The sequence below is a fragment of the Taudactylus pleione genome, unplaced genomic scaffold (assembly GCF_031769625.1).
Source record: "Taudactylus pleione unplaced genomic scaffold, aTauple2 ptg000381l, whole genome shotgun sequence".
NCBI lineage: Eukaryota > Metazoa > Chordata > Amphibia > Anura > Myobatrachidae > Taudactylus > Taudactylus pleione.
Window position 1 is genome coordinate 10,646,278 of NW_028284782.1, and position 19,790 is coordinate 10,666,067.

Genomic DNA, 19,790 nt, shown 5'->3' on the forward strand with positions numbered 1-19,790 from the left:
GTATGTGAAAGGTAATGGGATCTATTCAACCTCTTTCAGAAATTTGCCGCTATAAGCAACATCTCTTTTTGCTACTATTCACATTAATAAGCAATGAAGTTTCAGGCAATTAATCATTTTACTCATGCTGGGATAAGCTGTAATAAGTGGTTTTGCAGACAAATGTAAAAACCTGTTCTTTCTCCGCTGATAGCAGCAGCGAAAGATCACATTGCCGGGTTCTAAGGACACTTATGTGCTCTATAAAGAATCATAGGAAGAATAGGAAGCTTTCTGTGGAAGCCTGTTAAGCTGGGCCCGACCTCAGTCCCCACTGAAGCGATATCTCGGACAGGCTCTTCTTGGATAGACAGGATACTTACATCATACTGTAAAGAAGCTGCTGGTTCTCATGATTTAGGGAGGGGGGGGGGGGGGATTTAGCTTACTAAAAAGTCCCCATTGAATGGGATTTAGCACAAGGACAAGCACTGGAATTTGTTGGGTATTAGTGGTACTTTAAATTAAATAGATTTTATTTTATGGTCATTATATAGGTAAAGTGAGGTAAATATGAAAACATACTATTCCATTCTTAACCTAATGTTACATAATTACAGATACCCCAAATATTCACAGTAAAGCTGGGTACACATTTAACGATATGTACCCAACTGACCTATCATGTGGCAGGACCCGGCTGGGTACATACAAACTTGCCAATGTCAGGAGCAACATTGCGACAAAGGGGGCCATGCTGCATTCAGATCTGACGGGCCATGTCGCTGACAATGCGCAGGAGTGCGCAACGTCAGTGACACAGTCTCTACACACTGGACGATGTGGACGATATGTTGTCCAATCCGCCGGATCGCATGACGTATCAGCTGCATATCGTCTAGTGTGTATCCAACATAACATATAATCGACTAGTTCCACAGGTACTGGAAAACTAGATGTGTACTTTATACAATATAGGCACATTTAGCAGACCAATATCTAAGCTGCATATTTAATTCTAATCAGCCCCCTTACAGTATACTGCTGCACATGACTACAACATTCCCAGTAATGCAGCAAGCTGAAAGGCCAACCTATCACTGCTTCTGGGCACCTACAGGAAGCTCATTTGTTCAAAAAAGCCAATCTTTATTTGTGATATTGTAAAATGACAGGGCAGGCAGCAGGTCCACTGACAAAAAACTTGCTTCCCAGCAGCTGGGAAGTTTAGCCAAAATTATTCTAATTTAATATTAATATATTTTATTAAGTTATAGGGGTCTATTTACTAAGCAGTGTTAGGAGACAGAGGGCCTGATTCAGACCTGCTCGCAAGCACTATGCGCTCGCAAGCACGTCGATTGTTAGGCAGTGCGCGAGCCCCGGAGTGAGCGCAAAAAGCACTCGCTCTGTGGCTCGCATTCCAAAAGGGGTGGCTGTCGATGTTGATTGACAGCTCGCGCCGTTTGGAAGGCGGGGTGGGGGGGTGGCTGGGCAAACAGAGGTGTTCCTGCAGGAACGCCTGGTGTTTGTGGGCGGCCCTACTGACATCACTCATGATGTCAGTAGGTGGACTTCCTGCTCTTTTAGAGCAGGAAGTCCACTGGGGCTTGCGGCAACGAGACCCTACCGCAAGGGTCTCGTCGCAAGCCTGATGGTCATGATGGTCTTGACCATCACGACCATCACCTTGCCGCTCGCATAAGCTGTGGGTGGTAACCCACAGCTACGTGAGCGGCCATGAGGCTGCAATTAAAAAAACAAGTGGCCGCCCTGATTCAGAGCGAGCGCTCGCTTTTTGCGAGCACCTCTGAATCAGGCCCAAAGTGAAAAGTGATTAGGTGTCAGCCAATCAACTCCCAACTGTCATTTTTCAAACACAGCCTGTGAGATGGCAGTTAGGAGCTGATTGGCTGGCACCTTATCACTTTTCACTCTGTCTCCTAACACTACTTAGTAAATAGACCCCTTAGACAACAAAACTGTTGATCTAATAACTGGTGAAGTTTCAATTCCATTGCAAACAGACTTGCATTTTAGGGGTTTGATGACATTTCTTAGGTTGCTGCATCCCGCCCACTAAGAGGTTTGCTCGTCTGACATATTGACATCCTCTCACTCATTCACTCACTCACTAAGTAAGCCCAATGGAACGATCAAGTGGGTGTACCTCATCTGGCACCTTCAGCTCTCCCTTTTAGAGTCTTTCCTTTTTGGTGACATTATGCCCAGTTACTGAACTTAGAAGAGGGAAGGATAGTATCAGCAAGTGAGGCCTTATTATTTGTGTCCAATTGCTCCAGCTGAACTGCATTAAACAATAATCATGTACAAGTATGGAAGTGACGTGAGTGAGGGCAGTAGTGCGGTCCCCTGCCCATAAAGTCTACCAAAAGAAGAAACTGATGACATCAGGATACAGGAAGGGGATCTATCCACTACCCCTTTGCGATGGAGGGACGTCCAGGTCTATGATGCAGAAGCCTTCTGGCATCCTTCTGCGCATGCACAGAAGGATGCATGCACCACTGGGGGTGCTGGGAGGGATCTGATTGGATCCCTCTCATAACACTCTCCGAATAGAAGCCCACAGGCTTCTATAGGGTAACGCTATATGAAGATGGCATAACCCACCGCATCCTAGCCTCGGAATGCAACGCATTCCAGGGCTTGGTGCATATGAGAAATGCGATCAAACCCGCATTTTGGGGGTTGGACCACATTTCTCCCGTTGCTGCATCCCGCCTACAATGTTTCAAATACAAATAATTACTATTCTTTATTTAGTTATAGAGCACCAACAAAAGCACTTTACAAGAAAGGTTATTCACTTTCATACATTCCTACCCCACTGGAGTATATAATATAACTTATGTCTTACTGTTACACAAACACACACTAAGGTACTGTAAATGTAAGGGCAGAGGAAGGGCTTTTTGATTTCCAGAAACACTCCCAATCCAAACCACCATACCTCCCAGGTGACTGATTTTGCTTCAATTGTACGCGTCAAAAGGGACAGAGTTCTGCTAAAATGCAAACATTTTGGAGAAGTTCTGAGCAGGATTTGGGTGAATAAAGCAGGAACTATTTTGTCCCAGTTCTGAATGTCTAAATAATAAATATTCACTACAGACTACTATCATGCATGAAGCTTGTCTGACCACTCTAAGCATAGAGTCAGTGTGATCAGCAACAGAAAGCTGTTTATTATGTGACCTTGATAATAAAATTGAAGCACCGGAAAACTGTACGCATAGACCGAAATTGTGATGCATCAATTAATCATGCTGAGAGGGGGAGTGTGTCCTTCCTCTCTGAGTATAGGAGAACACACAAAGCGCCAAGCAAGAGATAAGCGAGGGGCGTTGGGCAGTTACAGTAGTGGCATGAGGAAGAGATCAGTAAGGTGTTATCGAGAGGTATGAGGATAGTAATATTATGCATAATAAAAGGGACAAAGCATGGTAATAAGAAGAACATTATGGGGCCTATTCATCATTAGTGGGCCGAATCCATCTCGCCGCAGGGGATACCCATCACCGGAGCAATTCCACATGTGTAACAAGCCATTTAATTGATGATGAATAGGCCCCAATGTGTGTGTGGGGAGAGAGAGAGAGAGGTCTCACATATATGAAGAGACCTCCCCTCTAGAAATCCTGCACTTAATCCAGAATGGAACCAAGTGCTGATAGACTACATTGCTAATCACTGTCCAGTTTGTTTACTATGAGTTATTTTTAGTCTTTATGAATAGCAGAATATATTGGATGCTGTACAGTAAAGCATGCAGACTAAAAGTAGAGACACAATAATTTTGGACTCAGTAATGGAGACCTGGGGCTTTGATACACAGGAATTTTCTCATGTAAATCACTAAGAATCCAAAGCATTCGTATTTCCAGACCCTGGACTGATCCTGGACTGTAATGAGGACCAAATCTGGAATTAAATGCTAGGTGGAATGAAACGCTTGGATTTCACCCTAGCATATTTGGAGCTTGTTCCAAATAGTTGGAATCAAATGGTAGAAAAGTGAGAAATCTGGCCTTATCCGCCATTCCTTTACATGAACAGAAGATGGTATTGCAGTGGAATGCATTAATAAACATTTCATGCTTGTATTACGTCAGCCGGTATACATGACCAGCACCGCAAAGGAGCGGCCCTTTGCGATGGTAGTGTATAGATCCCCTTCAGTATTTGTACCTGAAAGTGAGGTGAGTGAGGGCAGAAATGCGGTCCCATGCCCATAAAGTCCACCAAAAGAAGAAACTTGTCCCCTTGCAGGCTCGCTTTGCTGGCCACGCTTCAGGTTTATATTCCCCCTCTATGTCCACGTGGATAGTAGAGAAGGACGTTAGACAGTAACTGATGATGTCAAGGTACATCTACGGAAGGGGATATATCCACTACCCCTTTGCGATGGAGGGACTTCCGGGTTTATGATGCAGAAGCCCCTGTGGCGTCCTTCTGCGCATGCACATAAGGATGCACGCACCGCGGGGATGCTGGGAGGTATCTGTTTGGATCCATCTCACAGCACTCTCCTGATAGAAGCCCATAGGTTTCTATGGGTAACGCCATCAGGAAGATGGCGTTACACACTGCAACTAAGTCCCGGAGTGCATCACATTCCGGGGCTTGGTGCATATGAGCAATGCGGTCAAACCCACTTTTTAGTGGTTTGACGACCACATTTCTCAGGTTGCTACATCCCGCCCACTAAGAGGTTTGTTTGTCTGACATACAGTATTGACATCCCCTCACTCACTAAGTAAGCCCAATGGAACGATCAAGTGGGTGTACCTCATCTGGCACCTTCAGCTCTACCTTTTAGGGTCTTTCCTTTTTGATGTCATTATGCCCAGTTACTGAACTTAGAAGAGGGGAGGATAGTACCAGCAAGTGAGGCCTTATTATTTTTATTCAATTAATCCAGCTGAACTTCATTAAACAATAGTCATGTACAAGTATGACATGCCAGCACTATGTACAGCTGAATCATAAAGATAACCTATTACTTTGTTTTACTATAAGAGTTAATCAGAACCTTCTTGGACCCAATAGCTCTTTCCTGCAGTGGGGTCCAGGCCACCATGTTATTACCAGGGGACAGCGTGTGCAGCTGCTATGGAGGGGGGGAGGGGAGCTGCCTTACTTGTCTGTCCCATGTTTCTATGTAAGTTTATTTGCCATTGGGCAGTACATGGGGCCTTTACAAATGTTGCTATGGGGCTTACAAATAACTAGTTACATCCCTGCCAGGGGAGTATGGTAATGGTAGATTTCTGCAGGGTGGTACAGAATGCACAAGTGTTGCATCTTGTGTAAGACATGCTGAATCTAATGATTATATTTACTAAGTGTCAGTTTTTCCATTGGTATTGCAATACACTGATTTACTAAAACCGAAGAGAATCTAAAGGAAAATCCAACTTTAGAAGGCAATTGAAGATTGGCTCATTATCACTCTTTATTAACAGTACAAGTATAGAAACCATGAATTTACTAGGCAGAGGGTTTAGTACCTGCTGCAAAGCTGCCCAAATACTAGACATCTTTGTGTCAAACACTCAGGCCTCTTAGCCTAGGCTGGTATTGAAAAAAAGGGAGGACAAATGGTTTATTTTTCAACAATCAGAGCTAGGCTTGACCAGTCAGGGCTAGTGATACTGTAGCACTGAGACTGTCAGCTTGTGATCTAGAATCAGCTGTTACTCACCTCAGCGCCGGCTTCCCCTGACCACCCGAGCGGTCAGACGTCAGACGCGGCAGCAGGTGATGCACTGAGTATTATACCTGGGGTCTGCTAGAACCTCCATGTGCTCGCTCCGTGATATAGTTTCTGCAGTTACTGTCATGGACGCAGCCATGACAGTCTATATCCTGATCAGCTCATTACCCAATGGTAGCATTGGTTGCTGTCAGCTGACTCTATCCTCCAATGGACTGCTAATTTGGGGTATTTAACCGGGCTCTGGACAACAGGAAGTTGCCTGTACAACGTCATTACTTCCAGTGAAGACTTGCTGTTGCACCGTTCCAGGTTCCAAGCTCCGTTGCTTCTAGTGATTTCTTCCTAGTGTTTATCCATGGTGTGTTTACTCATTACGTCTACTGAGTAGAATCTCCTAGAGTCATCTCCTGTGTGAGTTCTGCATCTGAAGCCACAGTGTGTGTACTTAGTACGTTATCCAAGTACCATTTCATCATACCATTCTTCTGTGCCAGTTCTGCGTCTGAAGCCACAGTGCGTGTACTTTGTATATTATCCAAGTACCATCTCATCATACCCTTCTCCTGTGCCAGTTCTGCGTTTGAAGCCACAGTGTGTGTACTTAGGGCCTGATTCAGAGCTGAACGCTCTGACCAGACCGCTCGCTCTGAATCAGGGCCCTCCTACCTTTTTTTGGAGCGTCCTCATGGACGCTCGTATAGCTGCTATAGTGAGCGTCCATGATGATGGTCGCGATAGTCTTGACCATCGCGACCATTGGGCTTGCGACGGAGACCCTGCGGTAGGGTCTCGCTGCCGCAAGCCCTGGAGTGATTTTGGCTCTATCAGAGCCAAAATCACTCCCACTGACGTCACTAGTGATGTCAGTGGGGCCGGCTTCAGACGGTAGGCGTTGGCAGGCACGCCCCCGGCACGCCCACCAAAGGGGGCATGCTGTCAATCAACATCGACAGCACGCCCCCTTTGGTGCGAGACCCAGAGCGATGGAGAGCCCGTCGCTTGCCGGGTCTCGCGCATGCGCACGACGGAGCTCCCTCCGTCGTGCGCATGCGCAGTGGGGGAACATCGACCCGCTTGCGAGCGTACTGCCACTCACGAGCGGGTCTGAATGACCCCCTTAGTAATATTTCCAAGTACCATTTCATCCTACCATTCTCCTGTGCCAGTTCTGCGCCTGAAGCCACAGTGTGTGTACTTTGTACATTATCCAAGTACCATCTCATCATACCATTCTCCTGTGCCAGTTCTGCATCTGAAGTTACAGTGTGCGTACTTAGGTCATCATCCCAGTACCATCTCATAATATCATACTCCTGTGTCAGACCTGCTTGCTGGTTGCAGTTTAAGCCCAAATCCCGCTTGGAGGGGTCACTGGTGAACACCTGCCAGTAAATTAAGGTGCCTACACACTTAGCGATATTTTACACGATTTGCCTGATTCCAACTCATCGTGGCAACAAATAGTGTAAAATATGCCCAAATCATGAGTGTCCACTCACGATCCCGATGGACGTCCCCGCAGGTCATACATCGCATCTTCATATCTGCCGTGCTGTAGGGCAGATTTGCCAATCTGGGACACGATGCACTGAAAAAACTTAAGGATGCACGATAGATTGTTTGTCACATTGGACACTTTTTACACCAAATCATATGCAGGACTGCCGGGGAGCTGCCGGGGGACAGTTCGAGGAAAATCGTACACGATGTCGGATCGTGAGCACATCGCCAAGTGTATAGGCACCTTTAGACTCGCCGCCTTTGGTCAGGTCTAGCCAATATCCGGTACTAGTGGATGAGGAAGTAATTTATCCAGGCACCTCGCCTCCTTTTCCTTCCCCAACCTGGGTCTACGTCTTCCAATACTTCGGCAGAGGGTCAGAATAGCCTGAGCGTGACAGAGACATGCAGGATAGGGGATTTAACATCGATGGAGATGGACATCGATGGCAGATTTCAACTGACGGTGATTTTTGTTTTACTGTAACCTGCCGTCGATGCCCATCATAATGTAATTGACTGCAAATCAGGCATTTAAGAAATGTAGCCCTCGGTGTGTGTCCATTTATTTCTATCTGTCATGTTTTTATGTCACATAGGTTTAAGGCTTATATTCATCTAACATAAAAATCCATTAGACTGGCTTTACTGGGTTAAAAAATCTGTTCCAGGAAATTGAAATGCGGATGAAAAAGTGATAAATTCATATGACTTATCCATATGGAGCATGTAGGACCACCAATCCGACAAAGAAGTCGCAATTGGCCTGAAAATGTGTTTGCTTACCTAGAACACATGTATCCACACAAAGTAGGAATGTGATGTCAGTGTGTCATTTCTGAATTTGTCTTTTTTACAGCCAAATTATATTACTTAGCCAGAGCAAAGTGCAGAAACAGCATCCCGCAACCTTTTCATGTACAGGCTCCTTATCATTCTAGTCTCACTAAGTAAATCCATTAATTGGCTGTGCTTTGGGAATAGATGGAGTCTCATCGCTCCACATTCCATAAACTCTGGAGATGTTTTGCCAGGGACTTGTTGCATGATTCAATCCGGGCTTAATCTGAAACAGGAACGCTTACAGGTTTTATGTCCCTTATGGGAGTCAGGCATTTGGACGTTCATGCCACAATCTGTTGTTTTCCCATTTCACATCTGTGGCAGTTAAAAACAGATCTGGAGCTAAAGGGAACAGGTATTTTTTTTTGGCGCTTCTACTTAGAGCCACTGATGCAAAGTCTGGACTGTATGTATATGTATACCATGTCCTGCACACCTGTATCTAGGCAGTACTCATGTGTAAAACATCACCCTTCTGCCGGCTTGTTAACCATTTAGGGATTTTGAGAAAAAGGAAAACATCCAATGAATTATTATTATTATGTGTTTGCGCAGCAGCATTGCCTGTGTATTATAAAGAATGTGTTTGTTTGTTTTTTGGCTTCTAATTGACTCCACTGCCTAAAAGCTACATGCTGGCCAGTCTAGCTACATTATATTATATTAAAAGGAAAACAAAATCCCAGAAATAAAAACACATATTTTAAAACTTAATATAAGACATATGTTCAGTAAAGGTAATAAATATGTGATATGTATTACATAAGTATGTCTAGAAACATCTGTGAGATATATTCTTATCATTGTAAACCGCTGAAATAACTAGTCAAAGATAATAATATCTTCGACTACTGTGGCCAAATTTGGACATTACTCATCCATGCCAGAGAGTGACAAACTATAACTATATTTCACATATTACATACTATAATAAATATACTTGTTTTAAACATTTACCTACTATGGGCCTGAGTCACATGTATCTCCGTATACCTGGCCTGATTCAGAGCCGGCGCTCTGACCAGAGCGCTCGCTCTGAATCAGGGCCCTCCTACCTAAAAATGGAGCGGCCTCTTGGACGCTCGCATAGCTGTGGGTTACCACCCACAGCTTATGCGAGCATCCATGATGATGGTCGCGATGGTCAAGACCATCGCGACCATCGGGCTTGCGACGAGACCCTGAGGTAGGGTCTCGCTGCTGCAAGCCCAGGAGTGCTTTTGGCTCTATCAGAGCCAAAAGCACTCCCACTGACATCACTAGTGATGTCAGTGGGGCCGGCTCCAGACGGAAGGCGTTCCCATGGGAACGCCTCCGTCTGGGCAGCAACGCCCCAGGCACGCCCACCAAAGGGGGCATGCTGTCAATCACCATCGAAAGCACGCCCCCTTTGGTGCGAGACCCATAGCGACAGCTTGGCTGTCGCTATGTGAGTCTCGCGCATGCGCATGATGAAGCTCCCTCCGTCGTGCGCATGTGCATTAAGGCACCATTGACCCACTTGCGAGCGTCCTGCGCTCGCGAGCGGGTCTGAATTAGGCCCACAGTCTCAAATAGCGCTATTTAGCAAACTGCGCAGGCGCTGTAGTGAATTTATGCATTTTGCTTATCTCTCAATTCTGAGTCAGTGGTATCTTGGCTGGATGTGTCTGTCCATGAATTGGGCATTTGTGGGCAGCAACTGGGTGGCAACATTGTGGTTGCACACAAGAGATCAGTCTTCTGGCAGTGTCATGAGCATATAGCTAGAACCCCATTCTACTAGCCCGTCCAGCGAAGGGATGCCTGTTTCTGATGGATCTCTTGCACCCATCATAGGGCTGGTGTAAATGTTGATAGTATACTAATGATTACAGTTGCAGCTGTAGATGGAAAAATAGTGGTCAGTGTGGCCTTCCACTTGAAGCCGTACAGATACTTGAATTAGCATAAGGCAGTAAAACTGACTGCTGCCATCCGCAATTACAGCTTTAATGCATGTGACTCAGATTCAGGCCCTTTATCTCTTTTTCATCGGTTACTGCCTAAGGGGTCTATTTACTAAGCAGTGTTAGGAGACAGAGTGAAAAGTGTTAAGAAAGTGATAAGGTGCCAGCCAATCTGCTCCCAACTGTCATTTTTCAAACACAGCCTGTGAGATGACAGTTGGGAGCTGATTGGCTGGCACCTTATCACTTTCTTATCACTTTTCACTCTGTCTCCTAACACTGCTTAGTAACTAGACCCCTTAATTGGTTACATCACCGTACCTACTAACAGGTAATTTCAGGGATCAGTACAGAGGGTGGCTCAGCACTAGGCTGCCTATTATTCCATTTTGCTCCCCTCTAATCACCCATCCAATTTGCCATGCAATGGGGGTGCAGAGAAATATCCCAAAACTTTAAGCCCACGGACAATGCAGTCCCCTCTGGGACTGATTGCATAAAGCCTAACTGCCCCTATTTTGGAAGTATAGTACAAATGGGATAAGGGAGGGCTCTCCCACATCCCAAATTGCACTATTCTTCCAAAATAGGGACAGTTAGGATGTATGCGATCAGTCCCAGTGGGGTGGAGGAAGCAAATGGAGGACAAGCTAATGCTCCTCTGTGTAAGACATGGACGGGCAGTAGATAGAAGCTTAACTCCTCCGTATGCTATATAGGTAATCCCAAACATTTAGGTGCACTAGTGACATTGCTGCACAAATCACCGGGAACATGGTGTAGGCAACAATAGAATTACCCTACAAGGGACAGCTGAGTTCACAACGCTCCTTTCTTTAGTTAGTTAATAAATACTTAACTAAAAACATAATTTGATATGATTGCATTTAAAACACTAAAATGTTTTCATTTATTTGTCCAATGTGCTATAAATTCTCTATCTTGTAATATGTACCGTAAGTAAACTGTGTAAGAGATAAGGGGCCAAAAGTAATAGGTGAGAGTTTAGCAGTAAATAGGAAAATATCTGGAAGGGGGTTTAAATTGTGAGAGTTTTTGAGAAATACATGGGAGTTTTCTCGGACTCTAATACATTGGCAGAGTATAAAAAGTGTGAGAGGTTACTGCTAAACTCTAAACCATACTTGCCTACCCGCCCGATTTGGTCGGGAGCCTCCCGAAAATCGGGTGCCGCTTCCGACCTCCCGGGAAGGCAGGCAATCCTCCCGGCCCCGGCGATGTGTCCGGACCCCCCCCACGCTTTTAAGTAGAAACCCCGGCAGCAGGGGGGCCGGTGACGCGATTCGCGCTGAATCGCGTCATCGTGGCTCCGCCCCCGGCTGCACAATGCCATTAATCACGGCATTGTGAAGAGGGGGCGGAGCCACGATGACGCGTTCATGCGGTCACGCCCCCATGCTCCGCCCCCAACGCCGCGTCATGTGCCGGGCCCCGCCCCCTTTGGCCGCGTCACGCCCCCAGCCCTGTAAGTCCGACAGCTCCCTCCCGGAAGGAGGGGGCTAAATGTCGGCATGCATGCTCTAAACTGCTAAACATTTTCTAAACTCTCACCCTATTACATTAGGCCCAAGGTCTGTTCTAGTATATCTAGTATACATATCTAGTATATCTCCCTACAAAATAAGAGCTTTTATGTATTAATCAAACTGAAATCACAAACTATGGCAGCATCTGTTACCTAACTAATGAGTCATTTCCATGTAAACAAAGCTGCAGTATTTTGAGATCAAGAAATTAAACCAGAGCTCCCTACACTCACCTCTAATGTCAGAATAGTTTTCAATCTAAATCCCTTGATGTGAAAATATGTCAGGTTTAATTAACTTTCAAAAATATTCATTTTTTCAATCTCCACATCTGACATGTAAATGTGTATGTATGCACGTTTCCTGATCATTTCAAACCTTAATTTAAGTCAGATTTGAAATATTTAAATTCTGCAGACCCAGGCTGGGATTACTATTTAGCCATTACTATAGTGTAACTTTACCAGTGGGAATTGGTATGAATCACCACCGGACCTAAGTCCGGTGGATGAGATACCGACGCCGGAAGTCCGGCAGCTACTCAGGTAAGTAACTCCCCTAACCCTTCCCTCCCCCCCTAACCCTCCCTTAGGGGTGCCTAACCCTAACCTCCCCACCTAGTGCCTAACCCTAACCTCCCCCCGGGGGTGCCTAAACCTAACCCCCCCTCCCCGCACCCTAAACCTAACCCTCCCGGGGGGGCGCCTAAACCTATCCTCCCCCGGTGGTGCCTGACCCTAACCCCACCTCCCAGGCTTCTCTTGTCATGTCCTGTCCATTAATATTTGTTCCTGTTCTGGGATTCTATTCTCCCTCATTTACTGATCAGCTGATCATTACAGTATGACAGGCATACAGATTTTCTTTGTCTCCTTTAAATCTATTTAACAGTACATTATTGTAATCAGTTATAATAAAAATACTAAGATATATAATCTATAATAAGAAATAACTATTGGCCAGCTGACAAATATGAGGATACAAGAAATCACTTGGCTGGCGGCCAAGACATCTCCCAAGAGGGGGCATGCAAGAGGCCAGGGCAGGAGGTGAGGCAACACAAATGTTTTCATCATGCCCAGACTGAGCAACGCTGTGAGCCATGGCACAAAGGGGGCTGGTCTATGATAATGTGATTCACTGAGAATCATGTCATGATGCCCCCCCATCCCACCCATTTCACTAGGAAGTGTGCAGGATGTGGGAGGGTGACCTGTTCTCTCGGGAAGCTGGGAGAACCCCCCAAAATTCTGTAGTCTCTCAACTGTTCTAGAAGAGTAGGCAAGTATGTATTTAAGAAGTAGTCATGAATTATTAATTTATATTGAAAATGGGCTACAGAGGATGAAATGTCAGATATAAAATGTTCCAGATTTGGATTTACTGTAAGGCAGTCAGCAATGATGACCTTTCATTGAGTTGCTTATAGAAACAGTAACATTAGATTTGGATCAGAATTTTTCATGTCACTAAAGTGAACCAACGTGAACTCTGGGAAATGATGATGCCGACAAGTGGCAATGATAACACGATACATGAAATGGTGCAGCAAGGTACATATCTTACAACAATGAAACGAAAACATTTATATTTGTATGGCAGACTATGTAGCTGTTGTCAGAACTAGCACTGGAAAATACTAGAGATGCATTATAATATGCTGTAAAGCGTGGATGATTAAGGTAATATAGTCAGCTCTCACCTTGGACATCCACAGTGAAGGTAGAACTGGCTTGCAGATTGTGTTTGGCATTAGTAAGCAATATTGTGTAAACCCCAGAATCCTTTTCTCCTAAATTCCTTATAGCCAAGCTGTATGTTTCTGCCTTTGCTTTGTAGCAGGGATGGCCCTTTTCTATTTGTTTCCCATCTTTAAACCTGCATACAACAGGACAGGAAAAAACAAGATGTTATGAAATGCAATTGAAGCTAATTTTTGGAAGTAATACTTAAGTCATAGGTTATTTACTTTAACTGATGGAAAGAGAAACAATAAAAGAAAATACAAACAGCCCTGGCCAGCTGTCACTAATTCCTGGACCATGCCGTGTCATCTGTCAGATGCCGTTTTTCTGGTTTCGTTTGCTTTTTAGAACCACAGTTTACATTAATAAACCCATCCACTTAACATAATTTGGTGCTGTGTGCTTTACTACGCCAACCCTCTTTATGCTCATGTCTAGCTACCTACCAGGGCAGTATTGATCTCCCTCCCCTCCCTTGTTGGTTGTGCTAATATTATTTACTTTTACCCAGGAAATAGGGATTTACTTTTTTTAGCAGATACACCATAATAGTTTAATCATCACCTTTACTACCCCAGTGGTAGTAGCAACATTACTGCATATTTGGTTAAGCTGGGTACACACTGACAGATATATTGGCTGTTCAATTGATCGGCCAATATATCGCGTGCCCGACGGCCAGTGTGTACCAGCGTCGTTCACAGACATTTTGCGATGGCTATGCTGCACAACCGATGCCCAATATATCTGCAGATATATCTGTCCGTCATGCTGTGTGTACGTGCGATCAGCCAACTACCTGTACACTTGCAGCAGGGGCCGCGGGGAGGGGGGCGAGATGACCAGATGACAGATGATAGTTGGTCAGTGTGTATGAACAACCATCATCTGCAGATATATCTTTTAGGTGTGTACACAGCTTTACTCTCCTGGAACTTCTGAGAGACCCTAGAGACTTTGAGAAGTACCATGGACTCCCTGGAGTGCAGTTCACATTCCTACATCCCACCCATTTTCTAGTGAAATAGGTAAAGGGAGTGTGATATTGCAATTTTCAGCAAAATGCATAATTGCAACACTGCTCTCTTTGCATGAGGCCCCAATTCACTGCACTGTGCTGCAGTGGGCATTCATGACACAATTCACCCTACCCCCATAATGACCACAGTGACCACCTCCATGTCCCCTCCAGGAACTCTCCCAGAACCAAAACTGATCCTATAACGCTGATCGCGTTTTGCATCTAAAATAAACACTACTTTCTGCTTCAAGACTGCAAAACATTTTCTACATCAGTTTAATTAGTTCTCTGCAACTGCAAATTTAAACATTAAAGAAGATAGTGTTACAGTAACTTACCAGGTGGTAAGTGGTACTGGGAAAGCTTTCACTTTTACAGACAATGTCAGCTCCTTCTCACCCTCTAATATTTTGTACACGCGCTCCGTTTGAGGCTGTATGCGAAGGAAAGGCTTCTCTATAAAGGAAAAAAAAGCAATCACAAACCTTACATCAAAGACAACTTTCCACACTGAACCAATTGGAACATATACATTAAATGTGATATGAATATAACAATTGGTGACACTGGTATAAGCGCAACAGCTATCCTTCCTTATATTTAAGTTAATCAAATCTTTCAAAACAAAATAGTAAATCAGAAATAACAATCATGAGACTGACGAATCAATTCTGAAGTTTATCTAAATTATAACAAAAGAATGATTTCAAAATCAAAAGTGAATGGGTCCAGATTTAACTAAGATTTTCCCCCTTGGCGAATGAGGCCCCTCATAACAAACGGAACACGCTAAAGTGGATCGGCAAGGACCCAAAAATATTATAGGCTTATAAAAAGCTTACAGTCCCTCTTACACTCAATACTATAGTAGGGTCCCCATGCTATAGGGATAGAGCAGCTGAATGTTATCCAGCATAGGGGTGCTGCTTCTATGAGGGCTAAGGGGGAAATAAACATCAGATTCCCGTTCGTAGATGCTACCAGATTTGATTTGAAAAGTGACAGAGCCTGCCTCATCCTCCTGGCCTGTAATTAGTAAGCCATCCAATTAGACCTAGTATAACGGTCAGGGATCCCTATTCTTCCTGTCCATTGTATACAAGTTTCTTGGTGAGGGATTACACACATATATGATTTTTAAATAAACTACCACCCCAAAACCCTAATTCACCACTTTGTTAAATAGAAAATATTATCTTATTTATTTATTTTCTTGACCCATCATAGTCTAACCCACTGTACTACATCACAGTTCAAATTATGAAAAACAACCCCAAAAATCCCCATTATAAAGACCCACCTGCATAAGGGATCTGTTCACATGGCCGATGTTACCAAGTCGACATTCATAATGTCGACATCACAACATTAGAGAATGTGGACATGGTTCAACAATATCGTCATCTGAAATGTCAACATTCTCTGAATGCAGATGGATAGCGTTAGGGAATGTCAGGGTTAGGCTGCGGGATGGGGGGTAGATTTAGATTGCGGCGCGTGGGGGAGGTCAGGGTTAGGCACTAGATGGAGAGTTAGGGATAGGGGTAAAATACTCTCTGGAATGTCGCTCTGAAAGTGCTGGACACAGGGTCTCATTCAGACCCGCAAGCGGGTCGATGTTTCCCAAATGTGCACGACGGAGGCGCCCTCCGCCGTGCGCATGCGCGAGACCCGAATAACAACGGGGTAGCCGTCGTTATGGGTCTCGCACCGAAGGGGGCGTGCTGTCGATGGTGATTGACAGCATGCCCCCTTTGGTGGGCGTGCCGGGGGCGTTTCTGCCCAGACGGAGACATTCCCATGGGAACGCCTACCGTCTGGGTCCGGCCCCACTGACATCACTAGTGAAGTCAGTGGGAGTGATTTTGGCTCTGATAGAGCCAAAATCACTCCAGGGCTTGCGGCAGCGAGACTCTACCACAAGGGTCTCGTTGCAAGCCCGATGGTCGTTATGGTCTTGACTAGGGGTGAGCGGGTTCGGATTTCTGAAATCCGAACCCCCCCGAGCCCCCCCGATCCGAGTCCGATCCGAGTCAGGCTCGACTTTTCCCGCCTGACTCGGATCTGAAATCGAGGCAAAACGTCATCATCCCGCCTTCCGAGTCTCGCGGGTTTTGGATCCTATATAAGGTACCTGCGTCTGCGCCATTTTCTCACTCGGCTGTGGACAGTGAAGAGGGAGGGTGGGAGTTAGGGCTGTGTAGTGTAGTGTAGTGCTGCTGTTGTCCACCAATTCAAAGTCCATAGGGGCTGGCTGTGCTGTGCTGTGCTGCTGTTGTTAATAGGGGCTGTGTCCACTACTTCAAAGTCCATAGGGGCTGGTTGGACTGTGTTGTGCAGTCAGTTCTCCATAGGGGCTGTGTCCACTCCAAAGTCCTGTGCAGTGTCCCAGTCCTAAAGGGGTGCCCCAAAGTACACTCCAGTCCAAACCAAAAAAAAAAATATTTTCTGTGTTTGTGAATTGTGTGCGCAGTAGCCGCACGTGCATCAACAAAGTAGTGCCAAGCGTGCGCCTGTGTCATAAGTAAAGGGCCGGCTGGCTTGACCGTTAAGGGTGCTGTAACCCCCGAAAGTACACTCCAGTCCAAACCAAAAAAAAAATTATTTTCTGTGTTTGTGAATTGTGTGCGCAGTAGCCGCACGTGCATCAACAAAGTAGTGCCAAGCGTGCGCCTGTGTCATAAGTAAAGGGCCGGCTGGCTTGACCGTTAAAGGGTGCTGTAACCCCCAAAGTACACTCCAGTCCAAACCAAAAAAAAAATTATTTTCTGTGTTTGTGAATTGTGTGCGCAGTAGCCGCACGTACATCAACAAAGTAGTGCCAAGCGTGCGCCTGTGTCATAAGTAAAGGGCCGGCTGGCTTGACCGTTAAGGGTGCTGTAACCCCCGAAAGTACACTCCAGTCCAAACCAAAAAAAAAAAAATTTTCTGTGTTTGTGAATTGTGTGCGCAGTAGCCGCACGTGCATCAATAAAGTAGTGCCAAGCGTGCGCCTGTGTCATAAGTAAAGGGCCGGCTGGCTTGACCGTTAAAGGGTGCTGTAACCCCCAAAGTACACTCCAGTCCAAACCAAAAAAAAAATTATTTTCTGTGTTTGTGAATTGTGTGCGCAGTAGCCGCACGTGCATCAACAAAGTAGTGCCAAGCGTGCGCCTGTGTCATAAGTAAAGGGCCGGCTGGCTTGACCGTTAAGGGTGCTGTAACCCCCGAAAGTACACTCCAGTCCAAACCAAAAAAAAAAAATTTTTCTGTGTTTGTGAATTGTGTGCGCAGTAGCCGCACGTGCATCAACAAAGTAGTGCCAAGCGTGCGCCTGTGTCATAAGTAAAGGGCCGGCTGGCTTGACCGTTAAGGGTGCTGTAACCCCCGAAAGTACACTCCAGTCCAAACCAAAAAGAAAAAAATTATTTTCTGTGTTTGTGAATTGTGTGCGCAGTAGCCGCACGTGCATCAACAAAGTAGTGCCAAGCGTGCGCCTGTGTCATAAGTAAAGGGCCAGCTGGCTTGACCGTTAAAGGGTGCTGTAACCCCCAAAGTACACTCCAGTCCAAACCAAAAAAAAAATTATTTTCCGTGTTTGTGAATTGTGTGCGCAGTAGCCGCACGTGCATCAACAAAGTAGTGCCAAGCGTGCGCCTGTGTCATAAGTAAAGGGCCGGCTGGCTTGACCGTTAAAGGGTTCTGTAACCCCCAAAGTACACTCCAAAACAAAAAAATATATATTTTCTGTGTTTGTGACTTGTGTGCACTGTGGCTGCACGTGCATCAACAAAGGAGCAGCGCCAAGCGTGTGCCTGTGTCCCATAAGTAAAGAGCCGGCTGGCTCATTTCTTAAAGGGTGGTGTAACCCACAAAGTGCACTACTCTCCAGCAAAAATAAAAAAATATTTTCTGTGTTTGTGTGCGCTTTAGCCGCACGTATATATCAATATAACATAAATGGAGGACCAAACTTTCTCCGATAAAAATAAAATAGGGAAAGATCAAGAACCACTTCCTCCTAGTGCTGTTGCTGCTGCTGGGAGTTGTTCATCATCCCAGAGAGGAAGTAGGAACATCACTACTTTTACTAAACAATTGACCCTCCAACAGTCCCTAGCGATGAGGATGAAGTACGACAGCAGTCATCCTGAAGCAAAACGTATAACTGAGGCCTTGACTGCTATGTTGGTGTTAGACGTGCGTCCGGTATCCGCCATTAGTGCAGTGGGATTTAGACAATTGATGGAGGTAGTGTGTCCTCGGTTCCAAATCCCGTCTAGATTCCACCAGCATCCTCAAAGCAGCAGCGACAAGCGTGCGTCTGTCTGTTAAAGGGTGGTGACACCCTCAAAGTGTGCTACACAAACAATTAAAATATTGTTCTTTTTTTTCTGTCTTTGTGAAATGTGTGGGCTGTAGCCGCACCTGCATCCTTAAAGCAGCAGCGACAAGCGTGCGTCTGTCTGTTAAAGGGTGGTGACACCCTCAAAGTGTGCTACACAAACAATTAAAATATTGTTCATTTTTTTTCTGTCTTTGTGAATTGTGTGGGCTGTAGCCGCACTTGCATCCTCAAAGCAGCAGCGACAAGCGTGCGTCTGTCTGTTAAAGGGTGTTGTAACTCTCAAAGTGCTCCAAAAAATAAAAAATTTTTTTTAATGTGTTTGTGACTTGTGTGCGATGTAGCCGCACTTGCATCCTCAAAGCAGCAGCGACAAGCGTGCGTCTGTCTGTTAAAGGGTGGTGACACCCTCAAAGTGTGCTACACAAACAATAAAAATATTCTTCTTCTTTTTTCTGTCTTTGTGAATTGTGTGGGCTGTAGCCGCACCTGCATCCTTAAAACAGCAGCGACAAGCGTGCGTCTGTCTGTTAAAGGGTGGTGACACCCTCAAAGTGTGCTACACAAACAATTAAAATATTGTTCTTTTTTTTTCGGTCTTTGTGAAATGTGTGGGCTGTAGCCACACCTGCATCCTTAAAGCAGCAGCGACAAGCGTGCGTCTGTCTGTTAAAGGGTGGTGTAACTCTCAAAGTGCTCCAAAAAATAAAAAACTATTTTTTTAATGTGTTTGTGACTTGTGTGCGATGTAGCCGCACTTGCATCCTCAAAGCAGCAGCGACAAGCGTGCGTCTGTCTGTTAAAGGGTGGTGACACCCTCAAAGTGTGCTACACAAACAATAAAAATATTCTTCTTTTTTCTGTCTTTGTGAATTGTGTGGGCTGTAGCCGCACCTGCATCCTTAAAGCAGCAGCGACAAGCGTGCGTCTGTCTGTTAAAGGATTACATCGGTGACAGCATCCAAGTAGGCATGTCAGACAGTCCGTACCTGTACTGGCAGGAAAAAGAAGCAATTTGGAGGTCCCTGTACAAACTGGCTCTATTTTACCTGAGTTGCCCCCCCTCCAGTGTGTACTCCGAAAGAGTGTTTAGTGCAGCCGGGAACCTTGTCAGCGAAAGGCGTAGGAGGTTGCTTCCACAAAATGTGGAGAAGATGATG

The 19,790-nt window shown here is 45.3% G+C and overlaps 1 protein-coding gene across 1 annotated transcript in view; it reads right to left on the bottom strand.

The window, feature by feature from the left end:
* Positions 1–19,790, bottom strand: part of LOC148507871 (vascular endothelial growth factor receptor kdr-like) — a 299,765-nt gene that overhangs the window by 145,224 nt on the left and 134,751 nt on the right. The window contains exons 8-9 of the mRNA XM_088445571.1: positions 14,645–14,762; positions 13,243–13,418 (exon numbers count right to left, since the gene is read on the bottom strand). Coding sequence (XP_088301697.1) covers positions 13,243–13,418; positions 14,645–14,762 — 294 coding nt within the window. The remainder of the gene's footprint in view (positions 1–13,242; positions 13,419–14,644; positions 14,763–19,790) is intronic.